The 15,514-nt window shown below is 40.9% G+C and overlaps 2 protein-coding genes across 3 annotated transcripts in view; both read left to right on the forward strand.

The window, feature by feature from the left end:
• Positions 1–2,305, forward strand: part of LOC137331458 (arf-GAP with coiled-coil, ANK repeat and PH domain-containing protein 2-like) — a 137,202-nt gene extending 134,897 nt beyond the window's left edge. For both annotated transcript variants that reach the window (XM_067995264.1, XM_067995265.1), the window contains one exon: positions 268–2,305. In XM_067995264.1, the coding sequence (XP_067851365.1) occupies positions 268–368 (101 nt within the window). In that variant the 3' untranslated portion in view covers positions 369–2,305. The remainder of the gene's footprint in view (positions 1–267) is intronic.
• A 9,888-nt stretch (positions 2,306–12,193) lies between these two features.
• The window catches only part of xxylt1 (xyloside xylosyltransferase 1), a 96,047-nt gene continuing 92,726 nt past the window's right edge, over positions 12,194–15,514 (forward strand). Inside the window, exon 1 of the mRNA XM_067994642.1 lies at positions 12,194–12,845. Within this exon, the coding sequence (XP_067850743.1) occupies positions 12,339–12,845 (507 nt within the window). The 5' untranslated portion in view covers positions 12,194–12,338. The remainder of the gene's footprint in view (positions 12,846–15,514) is intronic.

The raw sequence follows: 15,514 nt of genomic DNA on the forward strand, positions 1-15,514 counted from the left end.
ATTGATTACTTCAACCACAACAACATTTAGTGGATGTTGAACATGAATGGACAGAGTAATTACATAAAGAAAGTGCCCGTTTATAATAATTACAGAAAGAACAGGCTGATTTTATTGAATCACAATTTATTCTGTTTAATTTTGTGGAATTTGCAAAACATATTGTATAGTGTATATGGTAGATCTTTGTCTGTAAAAATTACAATAAATTTGTATTTTAAAAATATTATTTTGCTTTAGTAACTCAACAACTATTTTTTATTGCAGGTGACGCGACCTACCAGGATATTTTCCGAGACTTTTCCCACATGGCCTCTCATAACCCTGAAATATTAAACCGTTTCCAGCGGAGATCAGAGACTGATTAAAATTTTTACTGCATTTCTCACTTGAGAGCTGCAATCATTCTTCCAGTGCAATCAACTTGAAGCATGTTCATCAGTTCATTTCATTATATATACCAAAAATAAATTGAAGTTTTGAGTTTTAAAAAAAAAACAATTATAAATGAAGGAGCTTTTGCTTATATATCTACAAGCAGCTGCAGTGATTTATTCTACTCGGGAGTACATTGTCTATGCAAATACCCAACTTTTGCATTTTCTACTTTGTGTCATGCTTGAGTTGAAGCTAATTTCTTCAGAGGTGTTTCACCTCTGGGAGATGGGCAAATAGAACAGGTGTTCAAGTTGAACAGAAGTTTTGAAATTTTGTATGTGCCCAAATTATAGGAATAATAATTCCACTTATGTGCTCACCAGCCATGGTTTTCCGTCCATTAAGCTGAATGGTCAGAAAATCATGAGCACAGAAACAAAATTTTTATCTCATTGTCTTTTAAAATAGCTCTAAAACTATCATAGGTACTGTGATGGTTCAACTGCAGTGCAGTTGTAAACATAGATCATCTCTGAAAAAGTGGCACATATAAGTGCTGTTGGGAGCAATAAATTCATTTTAGGACTGTGCCCATTTTAAATTTGTTTCCTTTTACAGAATAGAAAATATGCCTTTTGTCTATTGTTTCAGGAAATATTTTATCACGTTTTTAAAACTTTGTACATTCTTTATCTCATCCAAGAAATTTTGATTTTTAGTTTTTATATATCTTGATTATAAATGCCTTCTACACACAGTTGGCTACAAAATATATAGCTACTGATTTGGTGCACCATGTACATAACTGATGTCTATAATTTTATTTACACCTAAACATAAAGCCCAGTGTATTGAGATAAATTGCTAATAGGAATTGGGAATACTGGATGACCAGCTGCATATCGTACCATTGAAATAATTTACATAGTAAACAGTATATCACCAGCAACATACTAGTTTTTTTTAAGTTCAGTATCTTCCAAACTGAAAACAAATAGATTGTACAGCAACTTAGACAATCTGTACACCCCCTGATAAATATAAACAAATGTTATCTACTTCATTGCCAACAATCAAACCATCCTCTGCATGTAAATGCAAATAAATTAATATTCTCCTTTGATTTTGTTTACCAAAGTTTAAACAACTAGGTGATGGCAACTTTTAAAATATATTGCCATCTATCGTTGCTGTTACAAAAGTTCTTATGCTGCAAAAAGCTAAAGAAAAGTAGAACTTTTTGAAATTAAAATAGAACGTTCAGAATAAGGCTTCCTGGAAAATCACATTTTTAATCCTTACATGTTAAATGGTTTGTTTTTTTCCCTCTGAAGTAATATAAATATATTAATAGATGTTCCTGTGAAATTTCAGAATATGTTCAGAGGTGGATAAAACTCAAACTTTTTTTGGTGATGTAGTTTTCTGTTTTGTTCGCTGTTTTTGGTGCTTTTTTCTTGTTTTGTTTTAGTGCATTTTTACAAAAGAATGTAAGTATATCATTAAAACCTCAAAGAAAATATATTGAAAACACATGAACTACATTATAAGCTTCAAAGCAGTTGAGCATTGTAACATGTACATTACTTGTGTTTCAGTTCATTGTTTGAGAGGCCAATAACTATTTGAAACTGCTTTTTGGCCAATAAACATTGGAGTGTGGAGTTATTATGGATTTTGGCACATGATCAGATCCATTAGACCCAAAGCTGAACAATACTTCCCCATAGTTTTGAAACTGAAATAAATGTATTCATTTTTATTTGTTACGGAACTGCATGTCTTAGTATATTTATTGTATATATCAACTTCTCTGTATTGAGTATTTTTGTTCACATTGTAGAATCGTTGTATAAAAAGTTCCTCTGAAGCTTGTACTACTTTACATTCCATGAACAGAAACTAAATATGCATTTAATATTTAAAACTGCAGTAGGTCTTTTGTATTACAGAGGCTGCATTACATTTTTGAGGTTTAACTTAGAGTTTTCTGGAGATCTTGAAATCGGTCCAGGCTGCTATCCAGAATCCTGACATTTTTTGTCTAGGGAGCATTAATAATGTGGAAGGGAAGAGCAGATTGGGGGAAGTGGAGCTTTGTTGGAAAGTTAAGGTATGCTGTGGGCTGTACAAATCTTATTTTAAGCCAGTTTTGCCATACTCGCTGGGGAAAAAGGTTTCTGCAAACTATAATGGCCACAGTAACTACAAGGATAATGGTTCAGTGCCACTTCTTTATGTGGCTGTCTTTGCACTTTTCTGACCTTCAGTTTACATCTTGGTGAGAATCACCATTTACATCCACAAACGTGGGCTTCATCTGCTGTCAGCTGAGATGTGTTCAGATGTTTCACAAGTAGAGGAATTAATGTGTTAACTGTTGGTTAAAGTGAGAATGTATGTTTTGGATCAATATAAGAACTGCGAGGGAGATTGTTTTAAAAAACTTCTACTATCCTGCCACGGACAATAGATGTAAGGAATCTTACAACACCAGGTTATAGTCCAACTGTTTTATTTGAAAGTCACAAGCTTTCTGAGGCTTTCTCCTTCGTCAGGTGAGTGTGGGATTCGGATTTCATGGAAGGTTGCCGCATTTATAGTCAGAGAACAATACCTGGTGATTACAGATAATCTTTCCAACTGCCCGTTGTCAAGGCAATCAAAGTGTTCAGACAGAGATGTTACCTACAGGACCACCGAATACAAACGGCCAGAACAAAAGACAGACAGAGAGAGAGAGAAACATCCGAAAGGAAGAGAAAGACAGAGAATGACCCGTTGTATTAAAAACAGATAACTTTTTTTCGCTGGTGGGGTTACGTGTAGCGTGACATGAACCCAAGATCTCGGTTGAGGCCGTCCTCATGGGTGCGGACCCATGAGGACGGCCTCAACCGGGATCTTGGGTTCATGTCACGCTACACGTAACCCCACCAGCGAAAAAAAGTTATCTGTTTTTAATACAACGGGTCATTCTCTGTCTTTTCCTTTCGGATGTTTCTCTCTCTCTGTCTGTCTTTTGTTCTGGCCGTTTGTGTATTCGGTGGTCCTGTAGGTAACATCTCTCTGAACACTTGATTGCCTTGTCAACGGGCAGTTGGAAAGATTATCTGTAATCACCAGGTATTGTTCTCTGACTATAAATGCGGCAACCTTCCATGAAATCCGAATCCCACACTCACCTGACGAAGGAGAAAGCCTCCTTGTGATTTTCAAATAAAACAGTTGGACTATAACCTGGTGGTGTAAGATTCCTTATATTTGTCAACCCCAGTCCATCACCGGCATCTCCACATCACGGACAATAGACTAAGAGGAACAATCCACAAAGATGGCATTGAGTTACAGTAATCTACAATGCTGGTGTGTCAGGCTGTTCCATTGGAGACCCAAGTTCAAATCTCAGCCTTGATTGAGATTCCCAATCAAAATTTATATAGGGACAAATTTGACTAATTTGACAAAAAGAAAATTGGGGAGGGGAAGAGCAGGTGTCCATTTCCATGTAGCTCAAATGCACATCTGTTAGCTTGACTGAGGAACAGTATTGTCTGTTTGCATGAAGATGCCTGCCCTACTTTCTGAACTCTGGAGGATAGTATGATGCAAAGAGAAATAGGTGATGGGTTAGATTTTCCATTCATAATCAAAATATATCCATAAATACCTAATAGATCATGTCATAACTATTGCTTTTCAACAGAAACTGGTAAATAAATGTACCAGTAAGCTTTTGTGTAACCAGCTTTTGCTGCTGTTCAAATAAGAGACCTGTTTTCTGTACACAATATTGGAAAGAATGTAATGCAATTAGTGCGAATGTATGAGAAATCAAGCTACCCATAAAATAGACCAAACTACATGATGCATTGGTACTCGGTAAAATAGAAATTACTAAAAGAATGGAAAAAAATAATTTCTCCCATATTATTGAATTAATATTTATAATGGTGTGTGACAGATTGTGTGAATTCGAGAATTACTAGGCCATGGCAGCTGGATAGTAGAACCAAACTAGTGTTTAAGGAGCTTGTTGGCATTTTCTGCTTGTTTTATGTAGCACTGTTTCTTAAGCCCCTTTGGTTGTAATGCATAGTACAATTACAAGTGATAAAATTGAATATGTTGAACAAAGGCCATTCATTTACAGTATTTGGAGAATAATGAATGGAGTTATGGAATTTTTAACCCCCAAAGCACCAGTAAAAAAAAATCCAGAATAGTATTTCATAAATATAATTGGACTTTTTCAGTCACTGTAAATGAGTGGCTCTGATGTTATCCCCTACAAGACGTATTGTTAAAGCAGCAATTCCTCTGATTCATTTTAAGACCATGGAGATCTACAGTATCATTAAGAATCTTACAGCTGTGTCTACAAAACGTTACTTCCTTTTGTCATGTTTTTTCATCACTTGTGCCAACTTTAAATTGGAAAACCCCAATGTTAACTGGCTCCTATCATTAATCTAAATACAGGCTCTGATCACTAGATGGTGATGCACTATTGATCAAAATGCTTTCTGAAAAATATTCATTGTTTTTCATCATTAACTGAAATTCTAATGTCCAAATAAGGGTTTAAATTTAAAAAAAATACATATCACAATAACATGATTAAGTTTATCCATCGAATTGTGTTATCTGCTTGCATTCAAGTTTTTACTTGAGAGGCCCTCTTAAAAGCCTGGAAATTGATATTTTTGCTCAGCTGTGACAGTTAGCTGAATGTAGGTCTTCCTGCCTTAGCATGTGCAGTATGCACTGTTTCCCTGGATGCATCAATAGCATTTAAATTAGCCAAATGATGCAATGCTTTTCTCTTTTTAACAAAATCCATTTTTGTTTTTCAAAATTATTTGAAGAAAAACATTTCAAAAGCTATATTCAAATAAAGTTTATATTGAGGTTTTTTTAAACAGGCATGGATGTGGGAGAAAATAATAAATACATTGATACACACCTGTTGTAGCCTTTGTTTTGTATTCCCAACTTATTGTGACCTTGACATGTTTGTCAAATCCAGGGCTTCGAGCCCCAATGCCGTGAACCCAAAGACCACTTCCTTAATGCTGCTAAATCCAGGACCTCTCACTGAGTTCATAGTATCATAGTAGGTATAGCACAGGAGGAGGCCATTTGGCCCATCATGCCTGTGCCCGCTCTTTTTTATTCATTCATGGGATGTGGGCGTCGCTGGCAAAGCCAGCATTTATTGCCCATCCCTAATTGCCCTTGAGAAGGTGGTGGTGAGCCGCCGCCTTGAACCGCTGCAGTCCGTGTGCTGAACGTTCTCCCACAGTGCTGTTAGGAAGGGAGTTTCCAGGATTTTAACCCAGCAACGATGAAGGAACGGCGATATATCTCCAAGTCGGATGGTGAGAGACTTGGAGGGGAACGTGCAGGTGGTGTTGTTCCCATATGCCTGCTGCCCTTGTCCTTCTAGATGGTAGAGGTTGCGGGTTTGGGAGGTGCTGTTGAAGAAGCCTTGGCGAGTTGCTGCAGTGCATCCTGTGGATGGTGGTGAAGGGAGTGAATGTTTAGGGTGGTGGATGGGGTGCCAATCAAGCGGGCTGCTTTGTCCTGGATGGTGTCGAGCTTTGTGTGTTGTTGGAGCTGTACTCATCCAGGCAAGTGGAGAGTATTCTATCACACTCCTGACTTGTGCCTTGTAAATGGTGGAAAGGCTTTGGGGAGTCAGAAGGTGAGTTACTTGCCTCAGAATACCCAGCCTCTGACCTTCTCTTGTAGCCACAATATATGGCTGGTCCAGTTAAGTTTCTTGTCAATGGTGACCCCCAGGATATTGATGGGAGATTCGGCGATGGTAATGCCGTTGAATGTCAAGGGGAGGTGGTTAGACTCTTGTTGGAGATGGTCATTGCCTGACGTGAATGTTACTTGCCACTTATCAGCCCAAGCCTGGATGTTGTCCAGGTCTTGCTACATGCGGGCATGGGCTGCTTCATTATCTTTGAAAGAGCTATCCAATTAGTCCTATTCCCCTGCTCTTTCCCCATAGCCTGTAAATTTTTTTCCTTCAAGTATTTATCTGATTCCCTTTTGAAAGTTACTATTCTTTACTCTATTGGTACTTGTCCCTCCCAGTCCTCTGTGCACCTTATTTCTCCTCTCTAATGTTTCATCCTGTTGCCTATCTCCCTGCCAAGTTAGTTTTAACCCTTGCTCACAGAGTCAACCTCCCCGTGAGGACATTGGTCCCGGTTCTGTTGAGGTGTAACCCGTCCGTCTTGAACAGATCCCTCCTGCCCCAGAACTGGCCCCAATGTCCCAGGAATCTGAAACCCTCCCTCCTGCACCATTCCTCCAGCCATGCATTAACCTGTCTTATCCTACTATTCCTATACTCACTAGAGTGTGGCACTGGGAGTAATCCAGAGATTACTACCTTTTGAGGTCCTGCTTTTTAACTCCCTCCCTAACTCCTGAAACTCTGATTGCAGGACCTCACCCCTTTTCCTCCCTATGCCATTAGTTCCCACATGGACCATGACTTTTGGCTGTTCCCCTCCCCCCCCCCCCCCCCCCCCCAAAATGTTCTGGACCCTCTGTGATGTCCTTTATCCTGGCACTAGGGAGGCAACACCATGCGGGACTCACGTCGGTGGTTGCAGAAATGCCTGTGTATCCCCGAGTATCGAATCCCCGAAAACAATTGCATTTCTTTTGCCCCCCACCCTGTGTAGCCGAGACTCCAATGGTGCTGTGGATTTGCTCCTGACTGCACACCCGCAAATTGTCCACACCCTCACTGGTATTATACCGGTTTGTGAGTGCCACGCTCCCAGGGGATTCCTGCACTGCCTGCCTGTTCCTCCTAGTCAGTCTGGTAGTCAACCACTCCCTCTCTGTCTGCACTCTCTGTAGCTATGGCATGACCACCTCCTGAAATGTGTTAAACACAAAACTTTCCCACATGCACTGTAGTCACACCCGCTGCACCTCGAGCTCAGAAACTCTTAAGTTCAAGCTTGAGCAGTTGGTGGCACTTCCTGCACGTGGTTTTCCAGGACATGAAGTGTTCTGGAGTTCCCACATGGCACAAGATGTGCACACAATCCAAACCTTAGCTGTGCCTCTCGCTCCGAGGTAGCTTTTTGGATTTCTGCTATATTTCTCAGCTGGTTGTCCACCAATGCATTGAGCAGGCCACATACTTTTGCACAACTGTTTATCACCCTCTGGCTCAAAGGTCTCAATTTGAGAGAGTCTTCCAATGGGTAGGATTTCAAGAAGTCAATGATGGAACCTGTACACACTTCCCCCTTCTACCCCTGGAGTGTCCTACATCAAAACAAAAAGGTTCCATTCCATCAATATACAGCTGGTGAGTGTGATCATTGTCATAGAATCATGCATGTGAGTGCCATTTTCTGGGGTGCTGCCATGATTCCTTCATAGTAAGACAGTCCTCAATGCCTGCACTGGTCAAAAAGCAAAGGCAAGTGGCTTGATGGATCCATGGGGATAAAGGTTACTCTCTTTAGTGTTGACTAATAACATTGATGATCCCCAGGTCTCCAGCAGTGCACAGGTTCAGTGAGCTCCATTTTGCCACCAGTGTAAACATTTAACATATCATTGGAATGTTTCATGTATCTCAGTAGGCCCGATCTGCACTTTAGTTCAGTCCTGTAAGAGTGTTTAGGATAGTGGTCTTTTGGTGCATGTTGTTTCATAATGTGGGTGAAAAGGGTTACAATGTAGAATGCCGCTTCCAGTAAAATAAACAGCACACAAATGTCGATAGAAGATTCAATTCTAGAAAAAAGATTCCACCTGAATTCTTTGAACCTGGAAAACATCCATATATAGTACTGCCTGTTACTAACGTGTTTAAAATTTTATTAAACAATGGTCTGAGGACCTCAAGAAAGGAAATATAAGAGAATTTTGCAAATAGGAGAGTAGATAATGGCATGATTGGAGGCTGAGGCGGCTTTAGCCATATCGATAGGACCATTGTATCATGCACACTAGCTCAGAAATGTAAAGTTGCATGTGAACCAGATATGATCAGGTTATGCTGAAAATTCTATAAAAGAACATTTTGATAAGAAACTTGAAAGCAACTAAGGTATATGAATCAGCGTATTGTATCGCGTATTTGGATTCGACCCGGGAAGATTGAGCTCAAAAATTGTAATTTGAAAGACATTTTCCCCAGTTAAGTTTCCTTGGTTGAAAGTACTTAACTTTGTTTAAGGTATTATACTTTCAATAAATGAGCTTTGCTTGTGAGCGTATTGACTTAGTCATTGATCAATCTTGCATAATTAAGTTGAGTAGTTTACACTATCTCACTTTGTGCTGCACAATGTTGTACTGCAAAAAGTGCTGCCTTTACCTGATACATAAGAGGGAGCAATTGGAAGGCAACTGAAAGAAGGTGAACAGCAGCAGCAAAAGCAGGAAGTGGATGCCAAGAACAGAAGTATTATTTAGAAATATTCACAATATTCTGTCAATAATTTCTAACCCAGCTATCCTTCCTGTAGAAACGCTCCATGAAACATTATCTCTCTGCAGATGCCTGACCATCCACCTATCAGCTGGGTAAACATCCAATCAAACACTTCTAATTCCTCATATCACAATCTAGCCTGTATGAAAAACTGAGGAAATATCAGCTTGGGCAAAAGAAATTGTTTTACTTCTTCCACTGCCTAACTGGATGATCCTCCTACGAGCTATCGGAGAGGCTGGAGCATGCAAGCATGCTATTAACTTCTGCATAAGGCTCTTGGGACTGTGGTGGCTTTCTTTTCCTGCGCTTACGTTCAGAGAAGGACCAGCTGCAGGGTACATCTCTACTGTTGTTGCTTGGTCAGCCTGCCCCTACTGTTTTACTGACACAGACAACTTTGGAGACTCTTTGGAGGGCTTTATTGACCTGCTATCGTGAGAGACAACAGGAGCATGCGAGCATGTTCCTGTAGGCCATTGTTACTGGGTTCTAGCTGCACAGGGCAGATCTGCTGGATCAGTGGGAACACAGACTGAATGGTGCCAATGAGAGCAGTGCAGCCCTGTCTGACATTGCCAAGAAAAGTCAGTCATGGACCTGAAGCCTCAAATTTAAAAGCAGTTACAAGCTGACTTCAACAGCTTAAAAGTAGTTGCAGTTACCCGGATTTGCCTATTTAGAGCAGTGGCCTTAAAGGCATAGGACAGGTTTGCAGCTAATATCACAACCATGGTGCAGACCAAAACTTCCCATAAGCAATACCATGCAAAAGACACCAGTCAATGTAAGTTTCTGGTGAGCAGTTGCTGTCAACCAGAGGACTGCAGAGTAGCTGGAAAAAAGAGATACTGTTCCTGAAGCTGGCATTGAGCTTGGTCGGAATAGTATAAGAGGCCAAGGTGTGAATGGGAGGAGAAGTTAAAGTGGCAAGACATAGGGAGGCTTGTGTATTTGAAAATTAATCTTGTGAATTTGTATTTTCCCTTTTGGATTTCATATACTTAACCCCCCACCCCACAGAATGAATGGATGAATGGTGGGTGCAAATCCCTGTCGCACAGCATTTTTAGTGCCTTATATTTAGGACCATTTTTGAATGGTGGTCATAGAAAATAGGAGAAAGAGTAGGCCATTTGGCCCTTCGGGCTTGCTCCGCCATTCAAAATGATCATGGCTGATTGTCTAACTCAGTACCCTGTTCCTGCTTTTTCCCCATATCCCTTGATCCCTTTAGCATTAGGAAATATATCTGTCTCCTTCTTGAATACATCTAATGACTTGGCCTCCACTGCCTTCTGTGGGAGAGAATTCCACAGGTTCACCACCCTCTGAGTGAAGAAATTTCTCCTCATCTCGGTTCTAAATAGCATACCCCGTATCCTGAGACTGTGACCCCTGGTTCTGGACTCCCCAGCCATCGGGAACATCCTCCCTGCATCTAGTCTGTCTAGTCCTGTTTGAATTTTATATGCTTTGATGAGATCACCTCTCATTCTTCTAAACTCTAGTGACTATAGGCCAAGTCGACCCAATCTCTCCTCATACGTCAGTCCTGCCATCCCAGGAATCAGTCTGGTAAACCTTCATTGCACTCCCTCCATGGCAAGGACATCCTTCCTCAGATAAGGAGACCAAAACTGCACACAATACTCCAGATGTGGTCTCACCAAGGCCCTGTATAACTGCAGTAAGACATCCCTGCTCCTGTACTCAAATCCTCTTGCAATGAAGGCCGACATCCCATTCGCCTTCCTAACTGCTTGCTGCACCTGAATGCTCGCTTTCAGCAACTGGTGTACAAGGACACCCAGGTCTCGTTGCACCGCCCCTTTTCCCAATCTATCACCATTCAGATGATAATCTGCCTTTCTGTTTTTACAACCAAAGTGGATAACCTCACATTTATCCACGTTATCCTGCATCTGCCATGTTCTTGCCCACTCACCCAACTTGTCTAAATCACATTGGAGCCTCTTTGCATCCTCCTCACAGCTCACATTCCACCCTAGCTTTGTGTCATCTGCAAATTTGGAAATGTTACATTTAGTTCCTTCATCCAAATCATTGATATATATTGTGAATAGCTGGGGCCCAAGCACTGATCCCTGCGGTACTCCATTAGTCACTGCCTGCCATCCGGAAAAAGACCCATTTATTCCTACTCTCTGTTTCCTGTCTGTCAACCAATTCTCAATCCATGCCAGTATATTGCCCCCAATCCCATGTGCTTTAATTTTGCACACTAACCTCTTGTGTGGGACCTTATCAAAAGCCTTCTGAAAATCCAAGTACACCACATCCACTGGTTCTCCCCTATCTATTCTACTCGTTACATCCTCAAAAAACTCCAGTAGATTTGTTAAGCATGATTTCCCTTTCATAAACCCATGCTGACTTTGTCCAATCCTGTTAATGCCTTCCAAGTGTTCTGTTATCACATCTTTTATAATAGACTCTAGCATTTTCCCCACTACTGATGTTAGGCTAACTGGTCTGTAATTCCCTGTTTTTTCTCTCCCTCCTTTTATAAATAGTGGGGTTACATTTGCCACCCTCCAATCTGTAGGAACTGTTCCGGAGTCTATAGAATTTTGGAAGATGATCACCAATGCATCCACTATTTCCAGGGCCACTTCCTTCAGTACTCTGGGTTGTAGATTATCAGGCCCTGGGGATTTGTCAGCCTTTAGCCCCATTAATTTCCCGAGCACTATTTTTTTACTAATACTGATTTCCTTCAGTTCCTTCCTCTCACTGGATCCTTGGTTCCCTAACATTTCTGGCAGGTTATTTGTGTCCTCCTTTGTGAAGACAGAACCAAAGTATGTGTTTAATTGTTCTGCCATTTCTTTGTTCCCCATTATAATTTCCCCCATTTCTGACTGTAAGGGACCTACATTTGTCTTCACTAATCTTTTTCTTTTGACATATTTATAGAAACCTTTACAGTCAGTTTTTATGTTCCCTGCTAGTTTACTGTCATACTCTATTTTCCCCTCTTAATCAATCTATTTGTCCTCCTTCGCTGAATTCTGAACTGCTCCCAATCCTCAGGCTTGCTGCTTTTTCTGGCAATTTTATATGTCTCCTCTTTGGCTCAAATACTATCCCTAATTTCTTTTGTAAGCCACGGTTGAGCCTGTGCTTTTGCTAGTTTTTGGAGGTGGGCATACATGCGATCTGTCAATTTTCCTGCGCATCTCTTGTCGTTTCCTCGTCGCATAATTGAGCTCCTTGGCTGTTTCCTGAGGTATTTCGTTTCTTTGCATTGGTTGGTACAATTTCTCATTTGCAGGCGCATCACGTCCCCGTCCGGCGTTGGATTGGCTGCTGGTGGTCGTTAACCCTGACGCCGATTGGCCTGTTCCTCCGATCGGTTTCACCATGGCGCTTTCCTGCGAGAGAAGCTGGAAATAGACACAAAGTTGCTGCCGGCGCGACTCTTGGTATCCGCACGGTCTGAAAAACAATGGAATTGTGGAGAAAGATTCTACAGAGCAAGGCCAAGTTCACCCCATTCCGCTCCTATCAGCTCGCCCTGTTATTTGCAGCTACATTGGCGGTGTTTGCATTTTACTACTTTGGCTCCAACCATGAGAATTTTTCCAGCACCACTCGGAGAATGAAAGAAAACCAGGCAGGGAAGAGCGGGCAGGGCGATGCTCAACTGGCAGCGAATCACAGTGGGAAAAAACCGGCAGAATCTCAAGAAAGTGCGGCAGTGGTTAACGGCGAAACGGAGGATCCGGCGGGGAAAGAGATGGTGCAATTCCATGCTCTTATGATGTTTACCAAGGTCGACAAAAACTCCGGTCTCCAAGAAAAATTTACGATTGCCATTAAGTCGATGGTAAAACATGCGACGTTTAATGATAACGAGGTGCTTCATCTGCATTTTGTTGGTGATTTACCCAGCAAAAAATTAGGAGAACCGCTCCTGCAACAGCTGCTGCAAGGCGCTACCTTCAAGTACCAGGTATCTTTCCAAGTTTCCCATGTCTGCATTTTCTGGGGCCGGTTCTCTTGCTCTGTTTAATGATGATGTCTTCGACAATAACTATATTTTACGCTCTGAGGAGAGTGTATTTTGTTTTGAAACGAATATGGTTAGATTCTACAGACAATAAACCCCTATGAGACAGTACTTGGGTATGGCCATTTGATTAGGCATCCTTATTGACAGAGTGATATGTAAAATATAAGTGAATTCATCTAAGTTACACCCTTTCATCTCTGGAGAGCAGTATGCAGTGGGGTCTCCCAGGGGTCGGTGTTAGGACCATTGCTTTTCTTGTTACATATAAATGACCTGGATTTTGATATCGCTAGTACAATTTTAAAGTTTGCGGATGATACAAAACTTGGCAATGTCGTAAATATTGAGGATAGCAGCAGGCTTCAGGAAGGCTTAGATAGTTGGTGAAATGGGCAGACAGATGGCAGATGCAATTTAATGTGGATAAATGTGAGGTGATGCACTTTGGGAGGAGCAACATGGAGTGGCAGTATAATCTAAATTATACTATTGTGAGAGCAGGGGGTGGGGAACATACTCTCAAACCTATTGAAGGTGGCAGGGCAAGTTGATAAGACAGTTAATGTATGGCTTACTTCACTTTGTAAATAGGGGCAATGAATACAAAAACAAGGAAGTCATGCTAAACCTTTACAAATCACTGGTTACTGGTTAGGCCTCAGCTGGAGTATTGTATACAATTCTGGGTACTGCACTTTAGGAAGGATGCCACGGCCTTGGAGAAAGTACAGAGGAGGTTTACCAGGATGATGCCAAGGATGAAGAACTTTAGTTATGCGGAGAGATCGGAGAAGCTGGGATTGTTCTCCGAGTAGAGAAGGTTAAGGTTAGAGGTTTTCAAAATTATGAGGGGTTTTGATAAAGCAAGTAGGGAGAAACTGTTTCCTCTGCTAAGTGGGTCAGTAACCAGAGGTCATACATTTAAAATAATTGGCAAAAACTAGAGGGGAAATGAGGAGACATTTTTTCACACTGAGGGTTAAGATCAGGAACGTCCTACCTGAAAGGGTAGTGGAAGCAGATTCCGTTGGTACTTTCAAAAGGCAATTGGACATGTACTTGAAGAGGACTAATTTACAGGGTTATGGGGAAAAAGCTGGGGTTTGGGATTAAATGGGACAGCTCTTTCCAAGAGCTGGCACAGACACGACAGGCCAAATGGCCGCCTTCTCTGCTGTGAGATGCCATGATTCTAAGTTTCCAGTTGTGCTTGCTTGAATTTATCTCGTCATTGCAGTCGGTTCATCTGCATTGAATATTTCAAGCACATGTGATGCCATCTCCCCCATTCTTTTCATATTTAATGGTAAGGAATGGAACAGTTTTAAAAAGTTCGAAACCTGAATCCACTTAATAATGAATGCATCAATGTTGGTTCATTTTCAAAATTTGCAGTAACTAAGATTTTCAAATCTTCATTTTCTAAAGTGAAATACAAGTTATCTTGTTAACTTTTCTTTACCTCATTATAATGTCTGCTCCTGAAATGCTCATGTGAGGTCTTCCAGGTTTGTCTGCTCCTGTTACTTTTTAAAAAAAAAAAGAAATACATTTACATCGCCATAATAGTGCATTCAGAGGTTCTAATACTAAGATTTTCAAATTGTGTGTCTCATTCTTCCATTTATGTGGAACATGACCTAATACATGCACTTGTTTCCACCTACCTGAGCATTTCATACCTATGTAGTTCAGGTCTATTATATTCTAACCTGAACAGACTTAAAGTTTAACGGTGTAACGTTGTCCTGAAGAGAGGGTGGAAAGTTGACCCTAGCTTAGAGTGGTCCAAGCTGTTCGAATAATGGCATCAACACAGTAAAATCAAGAATGATGAGGGGGAATGAAGTCTGTTATGATTTTTACAGTGAAGTTGTTCTGCAAATCTCCATGGGAGATTGTCTTTCACTTTTCCATGTGGAAGTTTCCCCACTTTGTATTCAGACATTAAGTGCATTCCTTTTGAATAATTACAAGTGAATGAATGTCAATAATTTTTTTTTGTATATTAATATTTTAGTGAGAAATTGAGGTGACAGGCCATGGCCCTCAGTGCTGCATACCAAGACTAGAGGGAGAAAAAGGTGAGGTAAATCAGGAAGGAGTGATCAGGCAATTTGAAGTTTATGTTTAAAATTCCGAAGACTAGTGTGAAAGAAGGAGTGAGCAAGGTAGGAGTCCCACAGTTTTGAGGTTCTGGGAAAGAATTAATTAGAATAGTGGGAATGCTGGAAGGCAGAAGAGCTTGTTGGACAGCATATTTGAAACTTAAAATGAGAACGCTCAGAGAAATTGTCACAGTATTGGGTTTCTTAGGACCCAGATTTAAGGTAATTGGCAAAAGAACCAGAGGCGAGACGGGGGAACATTTTTTTACGCAGCAAGTTATTATGATCTGGAATGCACTGCCTGAAAGGGTGGTGGAAGCAGATTCAGTAATAACTTTCAAAAGGGAATTGGACAAATACTTGAAGGGGGAAAAATTGCAGGGCTGTTGGGAAAGGGCAGGGGAGTGGAACTAATTGAATAGCTCTTTCAAAGAGCTATTCAGATAGGTCGAATGGCCTCCTATGCTGTATTATTTCTGGTGATGGACAATTAAACAACTA

This window comes from Heptranchias perlo, chromosome 13 (assembly GCF_035084215.1).
Source record: "Heptranchias perlo isolate sHepPer1 chromosome 13, sHepPer1.hap1, whole genome shotgun sequence".
NCBI lineage: Eukaryota > Metazoa > Chordata > Chondrichthyes > Hexanchiformes > Hexanchidae > Heptranchias > Heptranchias perlo.